Consider the following 21833-nt stretch of genomic DNA (forward strand, 5'->3'; position numbering starts at 1 on the left):
TGGCCGAACCCATAATGAGCTTGCTATAAGAGGCCCTCTTAGTGCCCACAGGGCGGAAAGAGTTACAGAAAAAAAAACGTTCTTCAAAGAAAAAAAAATACAAATAAAGAAGAACAACAATATCTTTAGTACTTAATTAAATATTATTTCTAGTTAGTTTAAAATATTTAAAAATAAATTAAGAATGACGCTAAAATCGTTTATCGTTTGATTAAGAATATTTCACACAAAAAAGTCTATCAGACTGGCAACATTTAAAACGAGTTTTCTTTTGCAATGATGAAGAAAATTTCGAAAATAATATCTTTTTGAAGTTTTCTACGTAATTTTACTTGACATTAGGATGAAAAATTGTAATTATTTATCAGGATGAACGCAATCGACAATATTGAAGTGTCAATGAAGGACTGCAATGGCATTTGTGAAAATTCTTTTGCATCGTACAGTTCCAACGAAAACGAAAGTCGCAGTTACGGTGAGAGGCTTTTCTCAATTTTCAAGTCTATTATGAATTTAATTACGTAATTTTTCCTATTTTTGTGAATAGATTAACGCATAATGTGTGTTTAATTGGTTGTATTTTAAGAAGAACTTGTTTTATGTATTTTTTTGGATGGTTGTACGTGTAATGTGCTACTTGGTCGCTTGGTGTCGCTGCTGTTACTATACGTCAAATATTCAAATTTTATCCGTTGGAAATGTTTTCGTTACGTCACGTCTTTATTTATGCGGACACATCTCATTTTGGGAGTAAAAATTATTGCCAGCGGATATTTTTATTAATTATCGGTTTTGTCTGAGTTTCTAGTGATTGAACTTTTTTTCCTGTTTACTCTTCACTTAAAATCTGAGATTTTTGCCATTGGTAATGGTGTAACATTAAATTTACAGCATATACAAGAATATCTGTCACTCCTAAGCAAAGAAAATGGTTCTTTACAGTTAATGGGATGCCAAAAGACTATTGCGTTTAACAATTTAGCCTGTGCGATTGTGCCAGCTTTGAGTAGCCCACTTTTTGTGGAGTACTTGATGTTATATAGTTTTAGGAAGTGTGGGGGCCTGCCCCACCTGGGTGTTGAGGTGCAAGTCTACGTGTGAGGCATGTAGAAAAGGCAGTAGATTGATACGTGTTAAAAAATTGTTGACTGTTTGGAAATGAATATCTCCCAAAGGGTCAACAATTCTGGGGGAGATGTGAAACCCCTCATTCAGAGCTTGAATTTTACTCATTGCTGTGCATATCAGTTTTCACTCCTTTAAACTGAAAAATACCAAGAAAATTTAATGTTATTATACATTATATGATATATTGTGGTTGTCTCGGAATTTGTTATCGCTGGTGATATAGGTAGTGCAGATAAAACAAACGACGCTGAGGTAACTGAACAAAGGGTTTATTGAACTGCTTCGAATGTTGTATGCTGCTCGGTTCGTATGTACTGTACAGTACAAAACTATTTGTGAGCTGAGAATGGCTGCTTTAAAAAATTTACAAATGAAATTTTCGGTGGATGAACTGCGAAAGTGTTCTCTTTCATTGTCCATTTGAACACCATTGGGAATAAAATTTAACAATGAAGATGATCTCCGATATTTAGAGGCTACTTCTTTGCCTCAATGTGCAAAATGTTAAAAAGTTCCTTTTGGTGGCAGCATACACATTTATAAAAATTATACATTTAATAAAAAAGCTTTTAGCCAGGACATAAGTATGAACTTTGGACAAACTGTAAAAATGTCCTCTTTTGTTGTGGTTTTTTTTATTATTATTATTAAATGACAATGGCTGCATTCAGCAGATTCAACAGTTCTGGAGCTGTTGAGTATTTTTCTGCTGAATGCAGTCTACAATGATCCTGTTTTGGAAAATGGTGTTTGACATCATATACAGTAGTGCCTTTCATTTATGCTACCTATAGAGCTAGTGGAAGGAATGGTGAAACTAGATCGAGGCGCCTCTAGCAGCACCACCTAGTACTTTTGTACTAATCTAGTACCTTTTTACTTGTTCCAGTACCAAGATACCCAACACCATTTTCCTAATACCTTTCCTTTCAATTTAGTACCTTTCAAAACATCCATTTTTATTCTATGTTTCTATATTTTTTTACTTTACTTTGATAGTAAATAGATGTTTTTATTGCTTCCTCATTCAAGTGCAGCAGTTGAACATATTTTTTTGCAATTAAATTTAATAAAAACTAAATTACAAAATCGAGTTATTACCGATTCATGTGAAGCACTGTTATTAGTAAAGGAGCTACTTAAAAGCAACAACAATAAACTGTTACATTTGGATTTGAAGTTTTTAAAGTTGAAAAAAATGCTTAAACTATTTATTACTGTATGTATTATTTAAAATTCTTCGGATACTAGTTTTGCTCAGCAAAATATTTTCTGTAAACAATTAAGTTACAAGTAATAGGAATATTAAAAAAGAAACCACATTACCACGGGCAATATAGGCTAGAACAGTGGTTTCCAAACTTATTATGCCCACAGACCCCTTCTCATAGCAAAAACCTGACCATGAACCCCAGGTGAAATAACTCTACAACTGCACTATAGCAAAATTTCAAATTTAACTTTGATGTCTTGAATGGTGAATGGTGATGTAAAAATAAAATATAAATAAAGCATTTTTATATTTAAAGTAGTATTTATTCAAATTATAAATTTTGTTTTAAAATACAAAAGCACATTACTTTTTAATGGGATGAGTGAATCTGATGAGATGATATGAGATTATTTATGTTCGGCTCGATGTTTGTGACATTCATAAGTCTCCATGAGTACTAATTTGCAGTTGATTTCTTTTTTTCATGATGAGCTTCATAACTGCACTAAATTCACGTTCTACTAAATAGGGAGATGGGAAAGCAATCAACAGCTTCTGTACAGTGGCCCGTAATGCAGGATATAAAATTGGTATCTGTTTTTGTAACCAGAATTTGTGGTATCCTTGTTTGAACATTGGTTTTGGCTCCTCATTTGTGGATAATTCAATAAGTTCCGCCTATATTAGTATGGCTTCATCTAGTTTGTGGGTCTACTTGCAAAAGGGTCCAACACCTAATCAGGGATGCCCAAGTGAAGAATATCTTCAAATCTTTGGCTGAGGTCAGAATGAAGATCCTTTAAGTGTTGAAATAAACAAGCAATCATCTCCTTTTTAGCAATTTTGAAAGATTTGGAAACAGAGCATTCTCCTCTCCCCAAGTTTTGTTTGTATAAAAAAGTTTTGCAACAAATGCAAATATTATACTTTTAGTTTTGATTAAATTTAATTGATCAACTTGTAACTTCAAATTGGTTTTGTTAAATTTGGCAAATAAGTCAGTCATATAAGCTATGTCATTTTTTGAATTAATTAAATTGAGCTGCAAATCATTGTCTTTGCTGTCCAGGAATTCCAACACTGAATCAAAGAGTGCATAAAATCGATCCAAAATCGACGCACCTTTAGATAACCAACGAACTTCTGTGTTAAGTAGTAAACAATTATAATCTTCATCATTTTCTAAATAAAGTTGAGCAAATAATCTCTCATTTAAGGCATTCCTTTTGATTTTATTAACTGCCTGAATGACATAATCTAGTGAGCCATGCAAGCGCTCACTAAGATTTTTGGCGACTAAATGGTGTCGGTGAATGACACAATGTACAGATAATATATTCGGTTTAGCTTGTTTCAAGTATGTCAGAATGCCTCAGTGTTGTCCTACCATTGCCGGAGCACTGTCGGTAGCAATGGAGAGGATATTACTCAAGGGTATATCTTTTCTATCGAAAAATGTTTTTAATTCATTAAATATTGTTTTACCTTTTGTATCAGTTTCCAAACATTTGGCAAATAACAATTCTTGGGAAATATTCTCATCTTTTACAAATCTTGCATAAGCTAAAAGCAATGCTTTGTTTCCTGGCAAAGTTGCCTCATCAAGTTGTATAAAGAATTCAGATGTTTTTAGGTACTCATATAAAGAATTTTCTATGGACTGAGTCATTTCATCAATCCTTCTTTGCACTGTATTATTACTGAATGGAATTCTTCTTATAATATCAGAAGCTGGTTTATACAGCACGGTGCATATTACATCACTTACAGCTGGTAGAATGAGTTCTTCTCCAATGGTGTGCGGCTTTCTGGACTTTGCAATCAGTAAAGATATGTTATAAGAAGTACACAGTCCATCGTCGTCTCGCTCAGATGTTGTCGCAAAGACTTGTTTCAATGTCGGTGTTTTCAAATATTTTTCTTTGATTGTTTTTAAAAAAGTTAAATCTTTATTTTTTTTGTATCTATGGACTTTTGTCAAATGTTCCTTAAGCTTAGAAGGCTTCATTGATTCATTTGACAAAGTTTTATTGCATAAAAGGCACATAGGTAAAGTACTATTTGTTGGTAACAGAATAAAGCCATATTTTAAATATTCACCACTATATTGTCTGCATTTTTTCTTCGGCTCACTCATATTATTATCTGTAAAAAAGGGCAAAAATTTAAGATACAGGAAAATAAAACAAATTATTTCTTTGCAAAAAACCACTATTTATTCATGAAAACTTCTGTTTCTTGTTTTTTTTTTTGCAAAGAAATAATTTATTTTAATTTGAAAATGGAATAATACTACAAAATAACACTCGAATCAATTAATTATTTAAGATATAAGGGTAAAATTTTAAGTAATAATAAATAAATATTAATATAAAATATTGGTAAATATTATATAATAAAACTATTAAATAAATTAACTTTAACAAAAATATTGTGGTTGTAATCTATTCTATTTCATCGACCTCTACGGCTTTCTTTGACTCCACAGTTTCCTTTTCCCTTTTCTCAAGTCCGGAGCACTGCTCTGTCCTCCCGTTCGCTTCGAGATCTTGACTAAGAATGGCTCTTCCGTTGGCAGTTTTGCTTCAGGCTTCCTCCTTTCTTTTGTTTTCTTCAAAATTCAGAGAAACAATAATCCCCCTATCCTTTTGTTCTACCAAGAGTTCTGAGAATAGATAATCCCTCCTTAAGGCAATAAGAGTTAATAAAGAAGTTTCTAGAAGGAAGTTATGGCAAAAAGGAAAGGACAGAATATAGAGAAAATATAACTAAAATACATATAACAATATGGCTGACGGCCACAGTATAATTTTACTTATGAATTTAATATACAAGAAGATATGAAATGTGTTCAAAAATACTTACAAGGGGAGGGCACGACCTGGGAAATTCACTTTGGGATGAGACTTGGTATATAGGTAGTACTCCTTTAGGATGTTCAATCCTCAAAACAAGAAAGCGCAATGGCCAGCCAATTTTAAGAAAAAGGCCTTTAAAAATTTGAGCTCAGCTTATGTACTAATAAGTTTCGCTAGGTCGGCAGCTTCTGAGCAGCTCGGTTGACATCGTTCTTAGCTACCGCCAAGTCGTTCAGGGTTCAAATCTCTGTCTCGATTAGTATTTTTTTTTTCTTTCTAAACATTTTTTAAAATAAGTATTTTGAATATATATAAATATTAAAATTTTATTATAATAAATAATTTCATTTAAAAAAATGTTTAACACATATTACATGTCATTTTAATTATAATAATACAAAATAATTAATAATAATAGTTATAAATAATTAGTTATGAAACAATAGTTTTCATTTATTATTCTATTGTATCAAATTTTTCAAAGGTTACTACTATTATTAATTCTCACCACTTAAAAATAAAAAGTATAAAACATGTCTTTTATATTCATCCTTTACTTCCATTTTAACAAAAATAAACAACTAGAATGTTTCCAATTCCAACAGTATTATATAAATGAGATCCAATTTAACACTTCAGTGTGAAAAGTATCACATTAGACTGACATTTTCAACAGCAAAACAAGATTTTTCTCAAGGTCATAAAAATGCGCATGGACTTATGGACTGACCTGATATTTGGAGTGTCAGTTTACTTTTGGATTTCGAAGAGATCATAGTGTTCCGTAATATATCACACCATAATACAAATAGTTTCAATATTTTACAGTAAAATGTCTGTGAATGAAGATACTATGTTTACCAACAGTTGATGATGATGATTATTAATATACTTATTAATTATTTTGTATTATTATAATTAAAATGACATGTAATATGTGTTAAACATTTTTTAAATGGAATTATTTATTATAATAAAATTTTAATATTTATATATATTCAAAATACTTTTTTAAAAATCTTTAGAAAGAAAAAAAAAAATACTAATCGAGACAGAAATTTGAACCCTGAATGACTTGGCGGTAGCCAAGAACGATGTCAACTGAGCTGCTCAGCAGCTGCTAACCTAGTGAAACTTATTAGTACATAAGCTGAGCTCAAATTTTTAAAGGCCTTTTTCTTAAAATTGGCTGGCCATTGCACTTTCTTGTTTTGAGGATTGAACATCCCAAAGGAGTACTACCTATATACCAAGTCTCATCCCAAAGTGAATTTCCCAGGTCGTGCCCTCCCCTTGTTAGATAATGTACTCTATCTTTGTAACAATAGAAAAAAATTATACAACTTTCTGTTCAAAACTTGGAAAATTTGTTGTATGCACTTCACATCACACACAAAACAGAAATAAATTGTTGAATAGATGCACAACTCGTCTAGTGTCATATTTTAGACAAGTTATTGCATGTAGTGGCAAGATTTCTCACATCGGAAGACTTCTAATGTGGGAACTTTATAACCAAGTTCCACTGTAATAAGTTTTTATAAACATGTAATAGTTTGTCATTTTAATTTTCAGTAACAAATTAGATCAGTGATTCCCAAACTTTTTCGATCCATCGCCCCCTTTGTTTCATAAAGTTATACTCAACGCCCCTAACCAGTTTTCTCTTGTGTGAGAAAGGATTGGAAATATTCTTAGAAAAACTTTTCTATGAATCTCACACTTTGTGCCCTTACCATACATTGTTCTCAACATCTGGAAACCATTAAACGCAATGTTTCCTCTTATCCATTTAACAGAGGAAAGGGAACGGCTGTCAGTGACCCCAACTTTTGCCTTTGGTCACCATTCAGTACCCTGCCTCCAGTGCCCCCTAGATTTACTCACCACCCACAAGGGGCGTTATTGCCCACTTTGAGAAATGCTGAATTCGATGAAGAGTAAACCAAGTAGAATAGTCATTTTGTTTTTGCTCTGTTTAATGTAATTTACTTTATTACTTTATTATTAATTATAATTTACTTTATTATGAATGTGTACTCTATTTCTTTTATACAGGTGTCCAAAAAGTGAACAGTGAAAAATTTGTAATGACATTAAAATTATATGTACAGCATTGCACACAAGATCCATAAGTCATATGTCTTGTATTTCCACTTTGCAGTAGATGGTGTTACTATTTGCTTGAAGATATTCCAGTTTTTTTACTGCAATTTTTGGGATTTTTCTTTGCCAATTGCATAATCGCCTGTGGAATCTGGCCTACTAGTTTCTCCCTTTTGGACTTTGGAGTTTCTGGGGGACATTCCCAGTATTTTTTGTAGGAAAAATTGCAATATTGTATATAAAACTTAAAACTTTTTCCACTGCACAGTAAGTTTTTGGACACTTTGTATAAGTGAAGAAGATAAATAACGTTAACATTATAATTTTATATTTAAAACAATTAGATAGCATATTTATAATGTTTGTCTAATTAGTTGTAAAAATGAAAAGATTTGAATAACAAAACAAAAATCACTCAATTAAATCTCAAAGAAATTCTTGAAGTTTAATTGATTGGACTATTGCTGCTAATGGTATTTTTTCAAAATATATTTAATACAAAATAATGCTTGACTTTGACTTAATCCAAAAATCTGATAATTCAGTTATAATCAAGAAACTGAGCCCAATTTGTTAGTCAATACCGTATATGTAAAATCCAGATTATTTGCAGATTAGAACTAAGTCAAATATTACAGAATTTTGTCTGAAGGTAGGCAGTTTAGCTATCATATTGTGCTGATGTTAATAATTAAAAATTAATTTATAAAATTTACTTTCTAAGTATTTATCTTAACATTGATAACTGCATTAACTATCTAACTTTAGGTCAAATTCCATAATGTAATTAATATTTAGTTTAATTGTAGTTCGTAAATAATTTGGATTGTTACAGTTGGCAAATATATCTAAAATCAGTTATTCCTCTCCATTGCTTATGAACTAAATGACATCAAATCTTGTTTGAAATTTGAAAATTAACTGGAAAATTTTTATTATATTTGTGTCAACAGTAGTTTTGATAAAGAGTTTATGCAATTGATAAGATTCATTCTATATATGTAACTTTGTTCGAGATAAGAATTAATCTGAATAATTTATTTACTGTTTTTCTATATTCTTGATTTTTTTTATTCATATCAACTAGATATTGTTATTATTTTCCTCTTTTGAAAGTGAAGAAATTTCTTCGGATTTTGTTGTACTTTGACTTTATTATCTGAACAGTTTCGCAACATAATATGTTTGTTATATTTGTTTTCTTGTATTATTTTTTTTAGTTTGTTTAATAAATCTTTTACTAAGAACAATAAATTTTATATATTGTATTTAATAATGTTGTGTATAGCATAACAGATTATTGGCTTTCCATGTGTAGTGTGTCTATCACATGCAAATGTACTGTATGTTCTGTGCAGCATGCTTTTTTGCTACTTAAATATATTATTTTAAATTTATAATGGATTCAAATACATCAATTTTTAAATGGAATGGCAAATATATGTACTTACTACTTTGAGGGATTCAGTTTAAGATTCTCAGAAATTATCACGGTTGCCTAGACATGCTGCATTTTAATTTTGTCTAACTGGTCACTTCTGTTTTGGTTCCTGATTGAATTCGTAATGGCATGAAAAAATTTTCTTAGTAGAGTATCTTAGAGGCAGAAAGAGAGAGAAATTTTTAGGTTTTGTTTTTTATTTAAATAGCTTTTTTTTAATCATTTTAAATAGATGATTTCAGTTAATAGAATGGAATACGCCCGCGCCCAACAAGCTCTAGACCACTTGGAACATTGGGCGTCGGGGTGGAGCATGTCCTTTTCTGCAACCAAGAGCGCATCCATCGATTTTTCGGCCAAAACCAATCGCTCACCTTTATCTTTCACCCTCAGTTCGGGGACCATCCCCCAGCAAAGGGTAGTCCGAGTTTTGGGCCTCCAACTCTCACATACTTTCACTTGGGACAACCATGCCCAATTTCTCCGGACCAAACTAACGCGGTCCTGCTCCTACTTAAAATACTTTGCCTCCCATCGAAATGGGGCTCGGACCGCCGACCTCTTGCACCTTGTCTACTCGGTGCTTCGCCCAATGGCGGAATTTGGCGCCCCGCTCCTGGAGGGGGCTCCGCCCTCCAGCATTAGCCGTATGGAGCGCCCTTTACACGAGGCCCTTCGTACCGCGCTGGGGGTCCCCAAATCGACTCCCCTGATCTCTCTCTATACGGAATCCGGGTATATCCCGCTTCAGCTTCGTCTTCGCCACAGAGCGATAATGCATGCGGTAACACACTTATCTCGGGGTCCATCAAGCCCTCTGTTCCACCTTTTCCAGGCGGCTCCCAGTCTGGCCTCTCACCATTGGCGCCGCTTTCAGTCTCCTTACGTCGCCCGGGTCTTTACCCATTTCGCTAAGGAGAGTCTCCCGGTCGCCAGCCTTTACCGCCAGAATTTCCTCCCTCCGTGTGCAGATCAGATCCGGCCCAAGGTCCACCTCAATGAGTGGTCCGTAGCGGGTGCGGATCACGCCGAGGGCTTGAAAAGCCTTTACTCTGAGCTCCACGCTAAACTTTGGTACGACAGGTTCTGCATCGGTACTGATGCATCGAAAACTACTCTCAGGACGCAGATCGGCATCGTCATTCCTAGCGAGGGTATCCGGGAGACTTGGCGTCTCCACGACGCCTGCAGCGTTTTCACGGCAGAGGCTATCGGGATTCAGCGAGCGCTGATGATCGCCTCTCAATATAATCGTCCGACCGTAATTTTTTCAGACAGCCGCTCTGTCCTGCAGGCAATCACGAACGTCTCTTTCTCATCGACGGCCATTATCTCAGACATTGCATCTATTGTCAGCAGGTTCCCCGCCCCCCTGGACCTCGTTTGGATCCCAGGACATTCGGGCATTCAGATTAACGAAGCGGCCGATAGGGCAGCCAGTCACACCGATCTTACTGGTTCCTGGCGCCATTCCCTTACCCCGAGAGACCTACGTCGGTTCAACAGGGACAAGATCGTGCTCGCCCTCACCGACAATTGGTCGGCTGCTCTCCGGCACAAGGGGAGGGAGCACCTCCGGCCGTTCTCTCCTTGGCCTTACCATCTGGCCTCCTCGCGCCGTGCGGAATCGCTTTTGGCGAGGTTACGTACTAATACGGCGCCTCTTCAATCTTTCCTTTTTTCTCGTCACCTTAGCCGCTCACCGGACTGCCAGCACTGCGGGCAGGAGGAATCCCCCGATCATTTTTGGCTGGTGTGTCCGGCGTACAACGAGGCCCGTCGGGAGTTGGGCCAAGCCCTTTCTTTGGACCTGAACCAGACTCGCCACCTCAGCCAACTTTACTGGCCACACGCGGGTTTAGACCCGAGCCACCACATCTCAGCCCTTGAGCGGTACATATATAAGACCGGCCGCTTCGCCTAACCACCAGGCGGCGCATCGGAAGAAAAGCCGACAACGGCCATACCTTCCAACATAAACCCACGAACAAGAACAAGAACAAGAACAATAGAATGGAATTAACTTAATTTTAAGTTGTATGTGAATTGCTACTATAAATTTTAGTTTAATTTGGTAACTATTATGGAAATTATTCAGAGATGTGAGATATCTAGTGATTCAGGTTAAGTGACATACTTTCACTTAACCTGTATCACTTTATTTCCACTCTTTTGCAGCATAGCCTATCTGCTGCTTTGGATTATCTGTACAAAATTATAGTAATTAGTAAAAAAAAATGGTTCTATCTATTGTAAGCTGAAACTAATTTAGCTTAAACAAACAATTATTTATTGTGACATTGTCACTATGCCACGCTGCAATTTTTAATCATATTTTTAATTTATTTAATTTAAAATATTTGCTCTCCACCTCAAATTAGTACTGTAGTCTTACCCCTGCACATCATACTTTTCCATTAGCAATGGAGTCATGTTGGTCATCTACTAACTGCTTTCAAGGGAAAGTTTTGAGTTGAAATAACATGACTTACAGTTTGCATTGGAAGTTTGTATATAGTTAATTGGGGCTTTCCATAAGCTTCCTATATCTGGTCTTAACTTTCATGTATCTAACTCTGTTCTCAAGATTAAGGAAGAACAGACAGTAGTCGGATGAATGACAGTAGGAATTTATAGGTCTACAATTATTCCAGATTGTAGTCCAATAACACCTTAAATATTTTTTTTCAGTAACACTATAAAACTTGGTATAAAAATGGTCAAAAACATTTGTTTAAATAAATTAGTGTTGCTGAAAAGTATTTAAGTTGTTGTTCAATGCATTTGTCTCTCTGCAAATTTCTGTGAACATTTGTATTAATAAAATACTGTAATTATTGATAACTAAAATATAAATTGTTGGTCTGAAGTGCAATACACCTAAATAGCACATGTATTATGTTTAACATTTCAAAGCAGTATGTATCTGATTAAACTGGGCTACAGTAATTAAGCTATGGGCAAGACCTCAATCTTCAAGACACAAGAAGGCAAGACAAATCAGGAATATGACAAAGAGCATGTTTATTAGTGAAGTTGAGACCGAAGTTTTAAATGCGAAAACGTGTATGCCGGACATTCAGCCCTCCTTTTTTGTAAGCCTAGAAGTTTGACAATAGTGTTTGGAAAGTCAGTGGAATCATGCCTGACATTCCAAATGCCATTGTCAAACTTCTAGGCTTACAGGAAAGTGATGCTGAACGTCCGACGTACACATTTTCGTGTTTAAAACTTTGGCCTAAACCTCGCTATTGTTTTTTATGTTTGATTTATTGTTACTATTAATAAACAGATAAACATCCAATAATATAAAATCTTAATTTTAAATTATTTTAATACAATGCTTGTAATTAATTAATTGCTTGTTAAGTTATGGCAATGCAACACTTGGGCAATCTGCCTAGTGGATGCTTTCCGGGAGGTCTTTTAATTAAGGGTAACTGGCTCCTGTTCAGGCATTACAGATGTGGAGAAAACACAGAAAACTCCATGTGGCTGTCTTGGCGAGGTACGAATCCTAGACCAAACTGTGTTCAGGGAATGGAACCGCTTGGCCACTGGTGGGCCAATTAATTAATTAAAACTTTGATACAAAAATTGCAAATTACACTAGTTTTTTCATATATGGAAACATAAATAAAAAAAATAGACTCTTTAAATTTCTTACTTGACATAAGGAAAAAATACTGATTAAACACTGCTAAAACTTGTTCAGTTAAGACATTTGCTTTAGATGTTTGGTTATAATTAATGATCATAATCATTAAAGATCTGTTGATAATTTGACTTTGGTTGGTGTATTGCTTTAAAGATCTATCATTGAATCTATAACACATCTACTTTATTAGTGGTATGAATCAAAAATCCATTGCTTAAACTAAATTAGAATTTTTTAAACTTGCATTTGATAATAGTAATTATATTTTATACAGGTACAATTTAGTACATTACTGTTTGATATGTTTATAGCAATGTACAGGGTGGACCAAAAAGAATATATGTATTTCAAACTGATATATTTAATAAACTGTAAGGCATACAACTATGGAACTTGGGACACATATTTATGAAACTCTCTAGTTTAGATTACAGGTGTTCAATATGTCCTCCACCAGTGACACGAACAATATCACACCGATACTCAAATTCCTGCCATACTCGACTAAGCATGTCCGGTGTCACTGATGTAATGGCAGTACGGATCCAGTTCTTCAACTCATCGAGGTTCTGTGGTAGTGGAGGAACATAGACGGTGTCCTTGATGAAACCCCACAAGAAGAAATCACACGGCGTCAAATCCGGTGACCGTGGAGGCCAGCTGAAAAGTGCTAAATCGTCAGCTCCTTGACGTCCAATCCAACGGTTCGGTAGAGTTTCATTCAGAAACTGACGAACTTGACGATTCCAGTGAGGGGGTGCCCCGTCTTGTTGAAAAATGAGGTTGTCCTTGTTCAGCCTCGGAAACAACCAGTTTTGCAACATATGAAGATACTGCAGACTGTTAACCGTGTTTCCATCAAAGAAAAAAGGGCCGTAAACAGATGAGCAGGATATAGCACAAAACACATTCACTTTAGGTGAATCTCGACAATGTTCGATTTGCGCATGTGGGTTCTGTAGGCCCCAAATTCTAACATTCTGTTTGTTCACCTTCCCACTAAGGTGAAAACATGCTTCATCACTGAACATGATCCGTTCTGAGAAATTGTTATCGTTGTCAATAACATCCTGAATCTGGCCAGTAAATTCCACACGTTTATGTTTGTCATCATTATTCAGAGCCTGTAACAGCTGTAACTTGTACGGCTTCATAACTAACCTGCGTCTCAAAATACGCCAAACTGTTGTTTTAGGCAGCTGCAATTCCCGACTGGCACGACGTGTTGATTTTGAAGGGCTACGTTGGTAAGCAGCTTGAATCCGTGCGACATTTTCTTCAGATACACGAGGGCGGCCAAGACTCTTTCCTTTACATACACAACCTGTGTCAACAAACTGACGGTACCATCTGCGAATGTTCCATCCATTCGGAGGATCAATTTGGTACCTCAATCGGAAACGTCTTTGCACTGTAATCACAGAATTACACTTCGCAAGCTCAAGAATACAAAAGCTTTTGTGCTGTGGCGTAGCCATTTTACAACAACTGTGAATACGTCATTGTAACCAAGCACAACTGACATCTGGTGGACATGGACACAAACTAGACAATGCACTCGTTCCTCCGATACCCGCAGCACACCGCTACTATCAATAGTTTACTAAATATATCAGTTTGAAATACGTATATTCTTTTTGGTCCATCCTGTATACTAAAAGTAATTGTGCTTTAGTATACCAAGGCACAATTACTTTTAGTACACAATTCTTTTGTCAAATTGCAAACTAAAATTTCATTTTGGACATAAATATTTCTATTTTGAAGGATTTCTAATATTTATTTGAAGAATCTATTATAAGTATTGTTACTATCATAGTGAGGTTATTGATAAATTGCTAAAAGTGCAGTGTATCATTTTATTACTTTAACAGTGTCTTTTATTTCATACTAGCTGACCCGGCCACGCGTTGTTGTGGCTCAAAATGTATCTATTATAAATGTCTAACACTTCCCTCGTGAGGGGAATTTCAAAAAATCTCTTGTTAGTGTATATTCTGTTTAGTGTATATTCTGTTGTTCACCTATTAAAACGCAATTAAAAACGCAAAAAACCGCGTGTAAAATAGTATAAATAGAAGCCGAGTTCTTCACAGTAAGCCTTAATCCTGTCTCTTTCCCGGCTGGAGAATATCGAAAAATCCCTTTTTAGTGTATTTTCTGTTGACGTCACCTATTAAAACGCAATTAAAAACGCAAAAAACCGCATGTAAAATAGTATAAATAGAAGCCGAGTTCTTCACAGTAAGCCTTAATCCTGTCTCTTTCCCGGCTGGAGAATATCGAAAAATCCCTTTTTAGTGTATATTCTGTTGACGTCACCTATTAAAACGCAATTAAAAAGACAAAAACCGCATGTAAAATAGTATAAATAGAAGCCGAGTTCTTCACGGTAAGCCTTAATCCCGTCCATCTCCCCCCGTAGGGAGAATTTCGAGATGTATATTATATAAAAACACGTGCATATTCGAATGCAACGTTGTGTCAAAATTTCAAAGGAATCTGTAGGAAGAAACAAACGTTGTATTTTATTTATATAGATAGGTAGAAAATGATCTGCTTAGGTCCATTCTCACAGAAAAGCATAATGCCTCACAGAAAAGCAAACTTAGGTCGTCGGAAGTTAGCGCCATCTGTTGGACATAAAAGCCTTAATCCATATATAAATATATTATTGAAAGGGGGGAAATAATGATCTTCACATATGCCACAAACCTTCGCGGGAATGTATTAAATAACTTCCCAAAGTTTCATGGCAATCGGATAAATGGTGTGGTAATGCATGAAGGACAACACACACACACACACACACACACACACACACACACACAGACATACATTCGTTTTTTATATATATAGATTAGTTATAACGTTATCAAGCGAGGTTTAGGCCAGCTTGTAATGTTGTGTACTGTTTAATTATATTGCTGTAAACCAGGGGTTCTCAACTGGGGTCCACAAGGACCCCTAAGGTCCATGTAACATTACTGGGGGTCCACAGAAAAAAACACCAAATTGGGGGTTCACAGTGTTATTTTAGTGGTCTATAGCAGGTGTGGCCAAACTTTTATCCCTTAGGGGCTACTTTTTCAGTAAAATATAGTCTGCGGGCGACTATGAATATGGACAAACAATTTTAGGATTTTTCAAATTTTTCATAGGTATTTTAATAAATAATTAATAATGATAAATAAATAATGATAAGTTTTTATTTTTTTCCGGCCTGTACTTGGTTTATTTATTCTAAAATAATAGGGTTAAATATTAATAACATTTAAAACAATAATTAATAAACTAACATACCTGCTTCTGTTTGCTGTATGAATAAATAAAAAAAACTAAAATTGAAAGTAAATACAAGTGCACAAACAAGGAGTAACAAGTGGATTGAAGCCAGGGGCTATCACGCTACTGTCTGACACATGATTTTGCACCATTTTATGCGATTGCCATTTATATGCGCACGCATTGCGACTACAATTAATTTAAAAGTTAACATTCATTTGCATTGTTCATTGGGATAAATACAAACAGTATGGGTATGTTGCACAGACATCTATTATTGTAAGAATAAATTATCAAATTAAGATTTTTAAACATTAATTTAAGTGAAAGCAAATTGTTCAACTTTAGCTTTGCGGGCTACTTTTAAAACCTTTGCTGTTGACCGGTCGACCGTGGTCTACGTGTTGGCCATCCCTGGTCTATAGGGTAATTCTACTTCAGAACAGTTATTTTACTAAGAATTAAATTTCTACAGTATATATATATTGTCAATTTCTTAATTAGTCATTTCTTGCATAAGGGTTAAAATGTAAATTATTTAAAATATTGAACACCACATATATGTTTTATTGACAAAGGTTAAAGAGAGATTATAAAACCAGGATCTGTTAGGAGAATCTTATACCTCAGCATCATGTCATTTGACAGTGACATTTCTGAACGTTTTGCGTCAATTTGTTCCATATCTTGAAGATTAGGGAGGGAGGCTCTAAACTTTATAGCCTCCCTCCCTCCAGTATAAAGATAATCAGTTTATTTTAACCCTATCCTTCAGTTCTGTGCAAAACTTCATCTTGACAAGATAAGAGGTATTAAAAGTGCTAGTTCATAAATTCAATAGTTACTTTTTCTGAAATTCAGAGCCTCAGTATTAAAATATTTTTCCAAATTCAAATACAATGTAATGAAAAAAATATAAGGTTTTTTCCTGTGCAATGTCTATGGGAAGGTCCACAAAAAAAATTAGGAGGAAAAGGGGTCCATGGGTAAAAAAAGGTTGAGAACCCCTGCTCTAAACATTGTATCAGCACGTTTACTGTAAGTTTACAACTCTTTGTTATTTGGATATTCAAATTATTAACATCTTGTTAATATTTTAGTAAATAACTGATTGTTGGATCTGTAATCAATAATTTGCCTAATGTTAGATTTCATTGTATATTTCATAGATATGGATGTGTCAATTTCATAAATATGTAGTTATATTACAACCTAAATTTTTAATGTTAATACAGTTTAACTTACATTTTTTATTGCTAAAATATAATTGTAAAGAAGTTGATGAGGAACTGTAGGTCCAAAATGCATATTTTTTGTAAAATAAATTGATGTTCTAAGGCTGATCTTGTGCCTATCTAGAGACAGTGTAATAAGTCTAAGAATAGAGGCCAACATATGATTAACAATATTTATACTTGTGAGCATAGTGCACACAAGTATAAATATTGTTAATCATATTGCATTATATTGAAATTGTTTTCAGTTCGTAAAGTTTTAATGTTATAGGCAATTTTATATAAATAAATTTATTTGCTTCTTTATTTTTTCTATTTATTTTATAATGTATGTTACCTTTCATTTTATCATAAATTCATAAAGTATATAATACTTTACACATTAAAACCTATTTGTCAAAATAAATTTTGGCCTATGCCTTCATTAGTTGACATCATATAGATTGTTTATATATATATGAATATGATATAATACACTTGATTTGATTAAAATTGTCACATATGCATGACATTTGTATGTACTGTACAAAGTGAATGTCATAAAAAATTAGAGGAAGCATTTGGGAAAGACTTGTTGTGTAAAGTACTATTTTTAGTATCTTAGGAAACTGACACTAACTGCGGCTGGTAAAACTTTCGATTAACCTAACGGGTACTTTACGTGGATTTGAGATTAGTTTGCCAGGCCTGGGCTTTTACACGTGCACTGAAAAAATTAGTAAGAATAACAACAAATATCAAGTCAAAGCAAAAGTTTCAAATATATTTAATTAGTAAATTGAATTTAACTATGTACAATTGTCTATAATCCAAAACAAAATTTATTAATGAAAATCAACAAGTCAACCCAACAATAAAACTCAGCTACTTAGCTTAACTTAATCTTAATTTTCCTTTGAAAATTCGACAAATCAAATACTTAAGAACTATGAACAAAATCTCTTACGAACTAAACGTCTATCCGTCACCTCACTATACTAGGAACCTGTTTCCTCAATCCTTTCGCTATTGTCAAATCGAATTCCTCTTTAAACACCTTGGATCGCCTAATTCTCAATCTGGACTTCGCCTCGAATTTTTCACTCAGTAGTACACCTCGATTGTCTTCGGTTAGCGTGCTGGTTTTATGCTGTGAGGTGACATCACAATTCAGCTAGGTTACTCCCCTTATTTACATACATAGTTTTTCTAACATCAAATTTCTTTCTGGCAGTTTCAAATCTTCGACAAAATATTATAATCCGTTTACAAAGCATTTAGCACAATTTTCTGGGATGTTTTATGACGGTTTAGTAAGTATTTCTTTTCTAGTGAGTGTGGGGATTCCCCCCTCCATTTTTTTTCTGCAGACTGTTTATTTCTGCTGGGCAGCGCAAGTGCACGTGAATTTTCCTACGATGCTTGTTCTTTCATGAGTTGGTTTATTATCTTCTTTATTGGTTACTAATAAGAGAGTGGTGGGGAAACCTTCGTCCTAACTAAACATAAACCCCAAACAAAATATAATAAAACAAAAAATAATAATAAAATAAAAATAATGCTCGGACTCAGTTCCTTACAGTTGACAAATTTCCAGCCTGCCATGTGCATTTTATGGAGATTGCTATACGGATTATTAATGGTTTTTTATGTTTTGAAACAATAAAACAAACTATGATTACTGTAAATTTGAAATTTGATGGCAAAACACAATTTTTTTTATTGCTACACTACAATAATTGATATTCAATGATAAATTCAATAATGTTCAACAGATATATAGCCTTTATAACTTTGTTTTATACTTTTATAATTCCATTATTTTTTTTTAAGTATACCAGATTTTATTTGACTATAGTTTGGCTTGCTATTAATTATCAAAATTTAGTAATGACCTACATAGTTATCTCTTAAATTAATCCAGAAGTAAAGATTGGATAGTGGTTTAGCAGTGTAACTGGTAACACAGTTGTGTGGTAAGCAAAGGTTACAGGTTTGAATCCCATTCCAAGTTGATTTTTTTTTTCTTTTTTCAGAATATTCTGAATTGTTAAATTTAATTCAAAAATTAATACAAAATGGTGGATTAACTTCTTGTTTTCAACTGAATTAATGTTTTGATAATTAACAGTTAGTCAAAATGTGTTCCCTGTAAACCAACATTCAATGATCTGATTATGATAATCTTTGGGCTTATTTGTTTATCTATAGCTTGTTTGTCTATAAATCATATTAAAAAAGTATATAATTTAGAAGGTTCTAAATTTATAAAATCATTTATTAGTTTTTTTTTTGTTTTATTTTAGAGACTGAAACAGTGGAAACTGACTTACACTTTGAATCATTTAATAATATAACGTCATCAGATATGCATGTAAATATGCAAAATGATACAAAAATAATTGGATTAAAAGACAATATGGAGAAAGATAATGATTATCTTGAAGATGATAGTGATCCTTTGACAGATTATAGAAATTCTGTGTGGAAAAAGAAATCTACCAAACTTTTATTAACATTGTACAAAGAATATAAAAATGAATTTTGTGATTACACTAAAAAGAAAAAGTATATTTGGCAAGCAATTGCGGAAAAATTACGTCAGGAAGGATATTTTGTTACAGCCGACAGTTGTGATACAAAGTGGAGAAATATGTTAAAAACTTATCGTAAAACTGTGAAATATAACGAACAGAGGAATGTGGTACCCAGAAAATGTCCATTTTTTGACGAAATTGATGATGTTCTTAATGAACAAGTCGCAAATAGACAAATTAAAGAAACTTTGCAGATCAAAAAAGAAAATTATGGTTATCTTATCCAAAAAACGAACAGGAGTGACATGGAATATGGAATCTGTTAAATACTTAATTTCTGCATTCAGAGAGCATAAAAAAGATTTTCATGATGACAGAATAAAAAAAAGGTATGTATGGAATAAAATAGCAGAAACAATGAGTCAAAAAGGATGCATTGTTCCTCCAGACTCTTGCGAAGCAAAATGGAAGAATTTGGTAAGGAAATTTAAACAAACACTAGATAGTAATGGCAAGCCAACTGCCGATACTTACAGGTCACCACTTTACCGAGAAATTATAGATCTTGTTAACGAATCGTATTGTTCATATGAACAAGTAATTGACGTAAACAAGAACCCAATCATATCAAGTCAATGGCCCGAAAGAAGGAAACCGGTGGGATTTATATGGGATTTACAGTCAACAAAACTACTAATTTCACTTTATGCCGAAAATAAAAACAATACATTTCAAAAGAAATCAAAATTATGGACAAGTATTGCCGAAGCAATGAGTAAAAAGGGATACTCTGTGACTCCAAATACATGTGATGCTAAATGGAGGAAAATGATCAAAATATTTAAATCGGCTCTACAGTATCATAAGAGAACCGGAAACGTTCCGACAAAGTGTTGGTATTTCGAAGAAATGAAAGAACTCTGTGGAATTTTATCTGTGAATACAAAATGTGTTAAACATCTAAAAAATTTTCATAATAGGAAGAAATTGCAGAAGAATTCAGTTAATAAACCATCCATAAAAATTCAAGAATCAAATGATATTAAAAAAATAGATATAATCTCTTGGTTAGACAGTAGAAAAGAAGAACAGGATAGACACGAGAAAGAAAAGATAGAAGTTTTAATGAATATGCATAAAGAGAGAATGGAATTAATGGGTGCATTAATTCAGGTGTTGAAAAATTAATGTGCACTTGTTATAATTTATTTATTTACAAAATATCTTATATATGATTGTAGAAGATTATATTGTTATTTATGGACTCTTTTTTTATAGATGTAAGTATTAGATTTTGTTGTAACAAGTTATTATATTAATATAATTCTCAATACCTTGATCTACTTGGAAGTTCAATTTTATTATTATTATTATTAGATGATTAAATATATTTTGGGAAAGTCCCATTTTCAATATATTGTAAGTCAATCTATGATGAAAGATGTCATTTAATTTAAGTACTTAGGTGCCAAATAATAAATAGTTTTATATTAGGTTTATGTTAAATTCAGTACGAATTATAATTTAAAAAAATGAAATACTGTTTCAATAATCTACTGTAATTTGAAACAACAGAAATAATTATCACATTATTGAATTAATGCTTCATATAGATAGTTGGCAAAGATGGTAAAGGCACCAGCCTGCCACTATAGCAGATCCAGATTTGAACCTAGGTTGGATTCTCAGGAATTTTCATGAGTAGTTTACTCTGGATATGTTGGGTCCTGTTTTTAACCATCCAGTTTTCCACAATGAACGTGCTAACCCGTGATAGATAAGAAAAAACTCTTAATGTCTGCAGAGCAGAGAGAGCTTGTTTTGATGACTATTATATAAAATGCTCATATTTGTCACTTATCTGAAATCTTGCTAAATATATGAAATTTTAATTTAGAGATGAATAGTTTTACATTCATAAATTTTAATTAATGTTTTTCACTGTTTAAACTCTGATGATCAGACAGTCCTAACTTAAATGTTTAATCATTTAATAAAATATTTTATCAAAAAAAATTTTGTGACGTAAATATTAAGAAATGTGCATAAGTGTGCATATATAATATGCATAAATATTTGAACATCAAAATACAGTAGAGAGTCGTTAATTGGAACCCCGGTAATCGGAACGATTTTCAGTCGGACTGTGTCGTGCTGAATCTAACGTTTTTGATACTAGATTTACTTCTAAAGTATAATTTTTATGTTTTTATATTCTTCAATATATTTATTTTGTTTGTACAAAATGAAGAAATAATTTTTAACAATACGATAGCCTCGATTATTATTATAAAAATTTTTGTTAGGCTTAAAATCAATGAAAATTCAACACGAAGCGACATGCAATGGAGAAAAATTTGAACATCGGACAGGTTAATATATTTATTCGTACA

The 21833-nt window shown here is 33.4% G+C and overlaps 1 protein-coding gene across 1 annotated transcript; it reads left to right on the plus strand.

Moving 5' to 3' along the window:
- Nucleotides 1-233: 233 nt before the first annotated feature.
- On the plus strand, nucleotides 234-21364 carry LOC136970311 (uncharacterized). The gene is made up of 2 exons (XM_067264729.1): nucleotides 234-475; nucleotides 19210-21364. The coding sequence occupies exons 1-2, from the start codon at nucleotides 370-372 to the stop codon at nucleotides 19764-19766; spliced, it is 663 nt and encodes a 220-aa protein (XP_067120830.1). The 5' UTR covers nucleotides 234-369; the 3' UTR covers nucleotides 19767-21364.
- Nucleotides 21365-21833: the final 469 nt, after the last annotated feature.

Source organism: Centruroides vittatus, unplaced genomic scaffold, assembly GCF_030686945.1.
Source record: "Centruroides vittatus isolate TY-2023 unplaced genomic scaffold, ASM3068694v2 contig_1916, whole genome shotgun sequence".
In the NCBI taxonomy this organism is placed as follows: Eukaryota; Metazoa; Arthropoda; class Arachnida; order Scorpiones; family Buthidae; genus Centruroides; species Centruroides vittatus.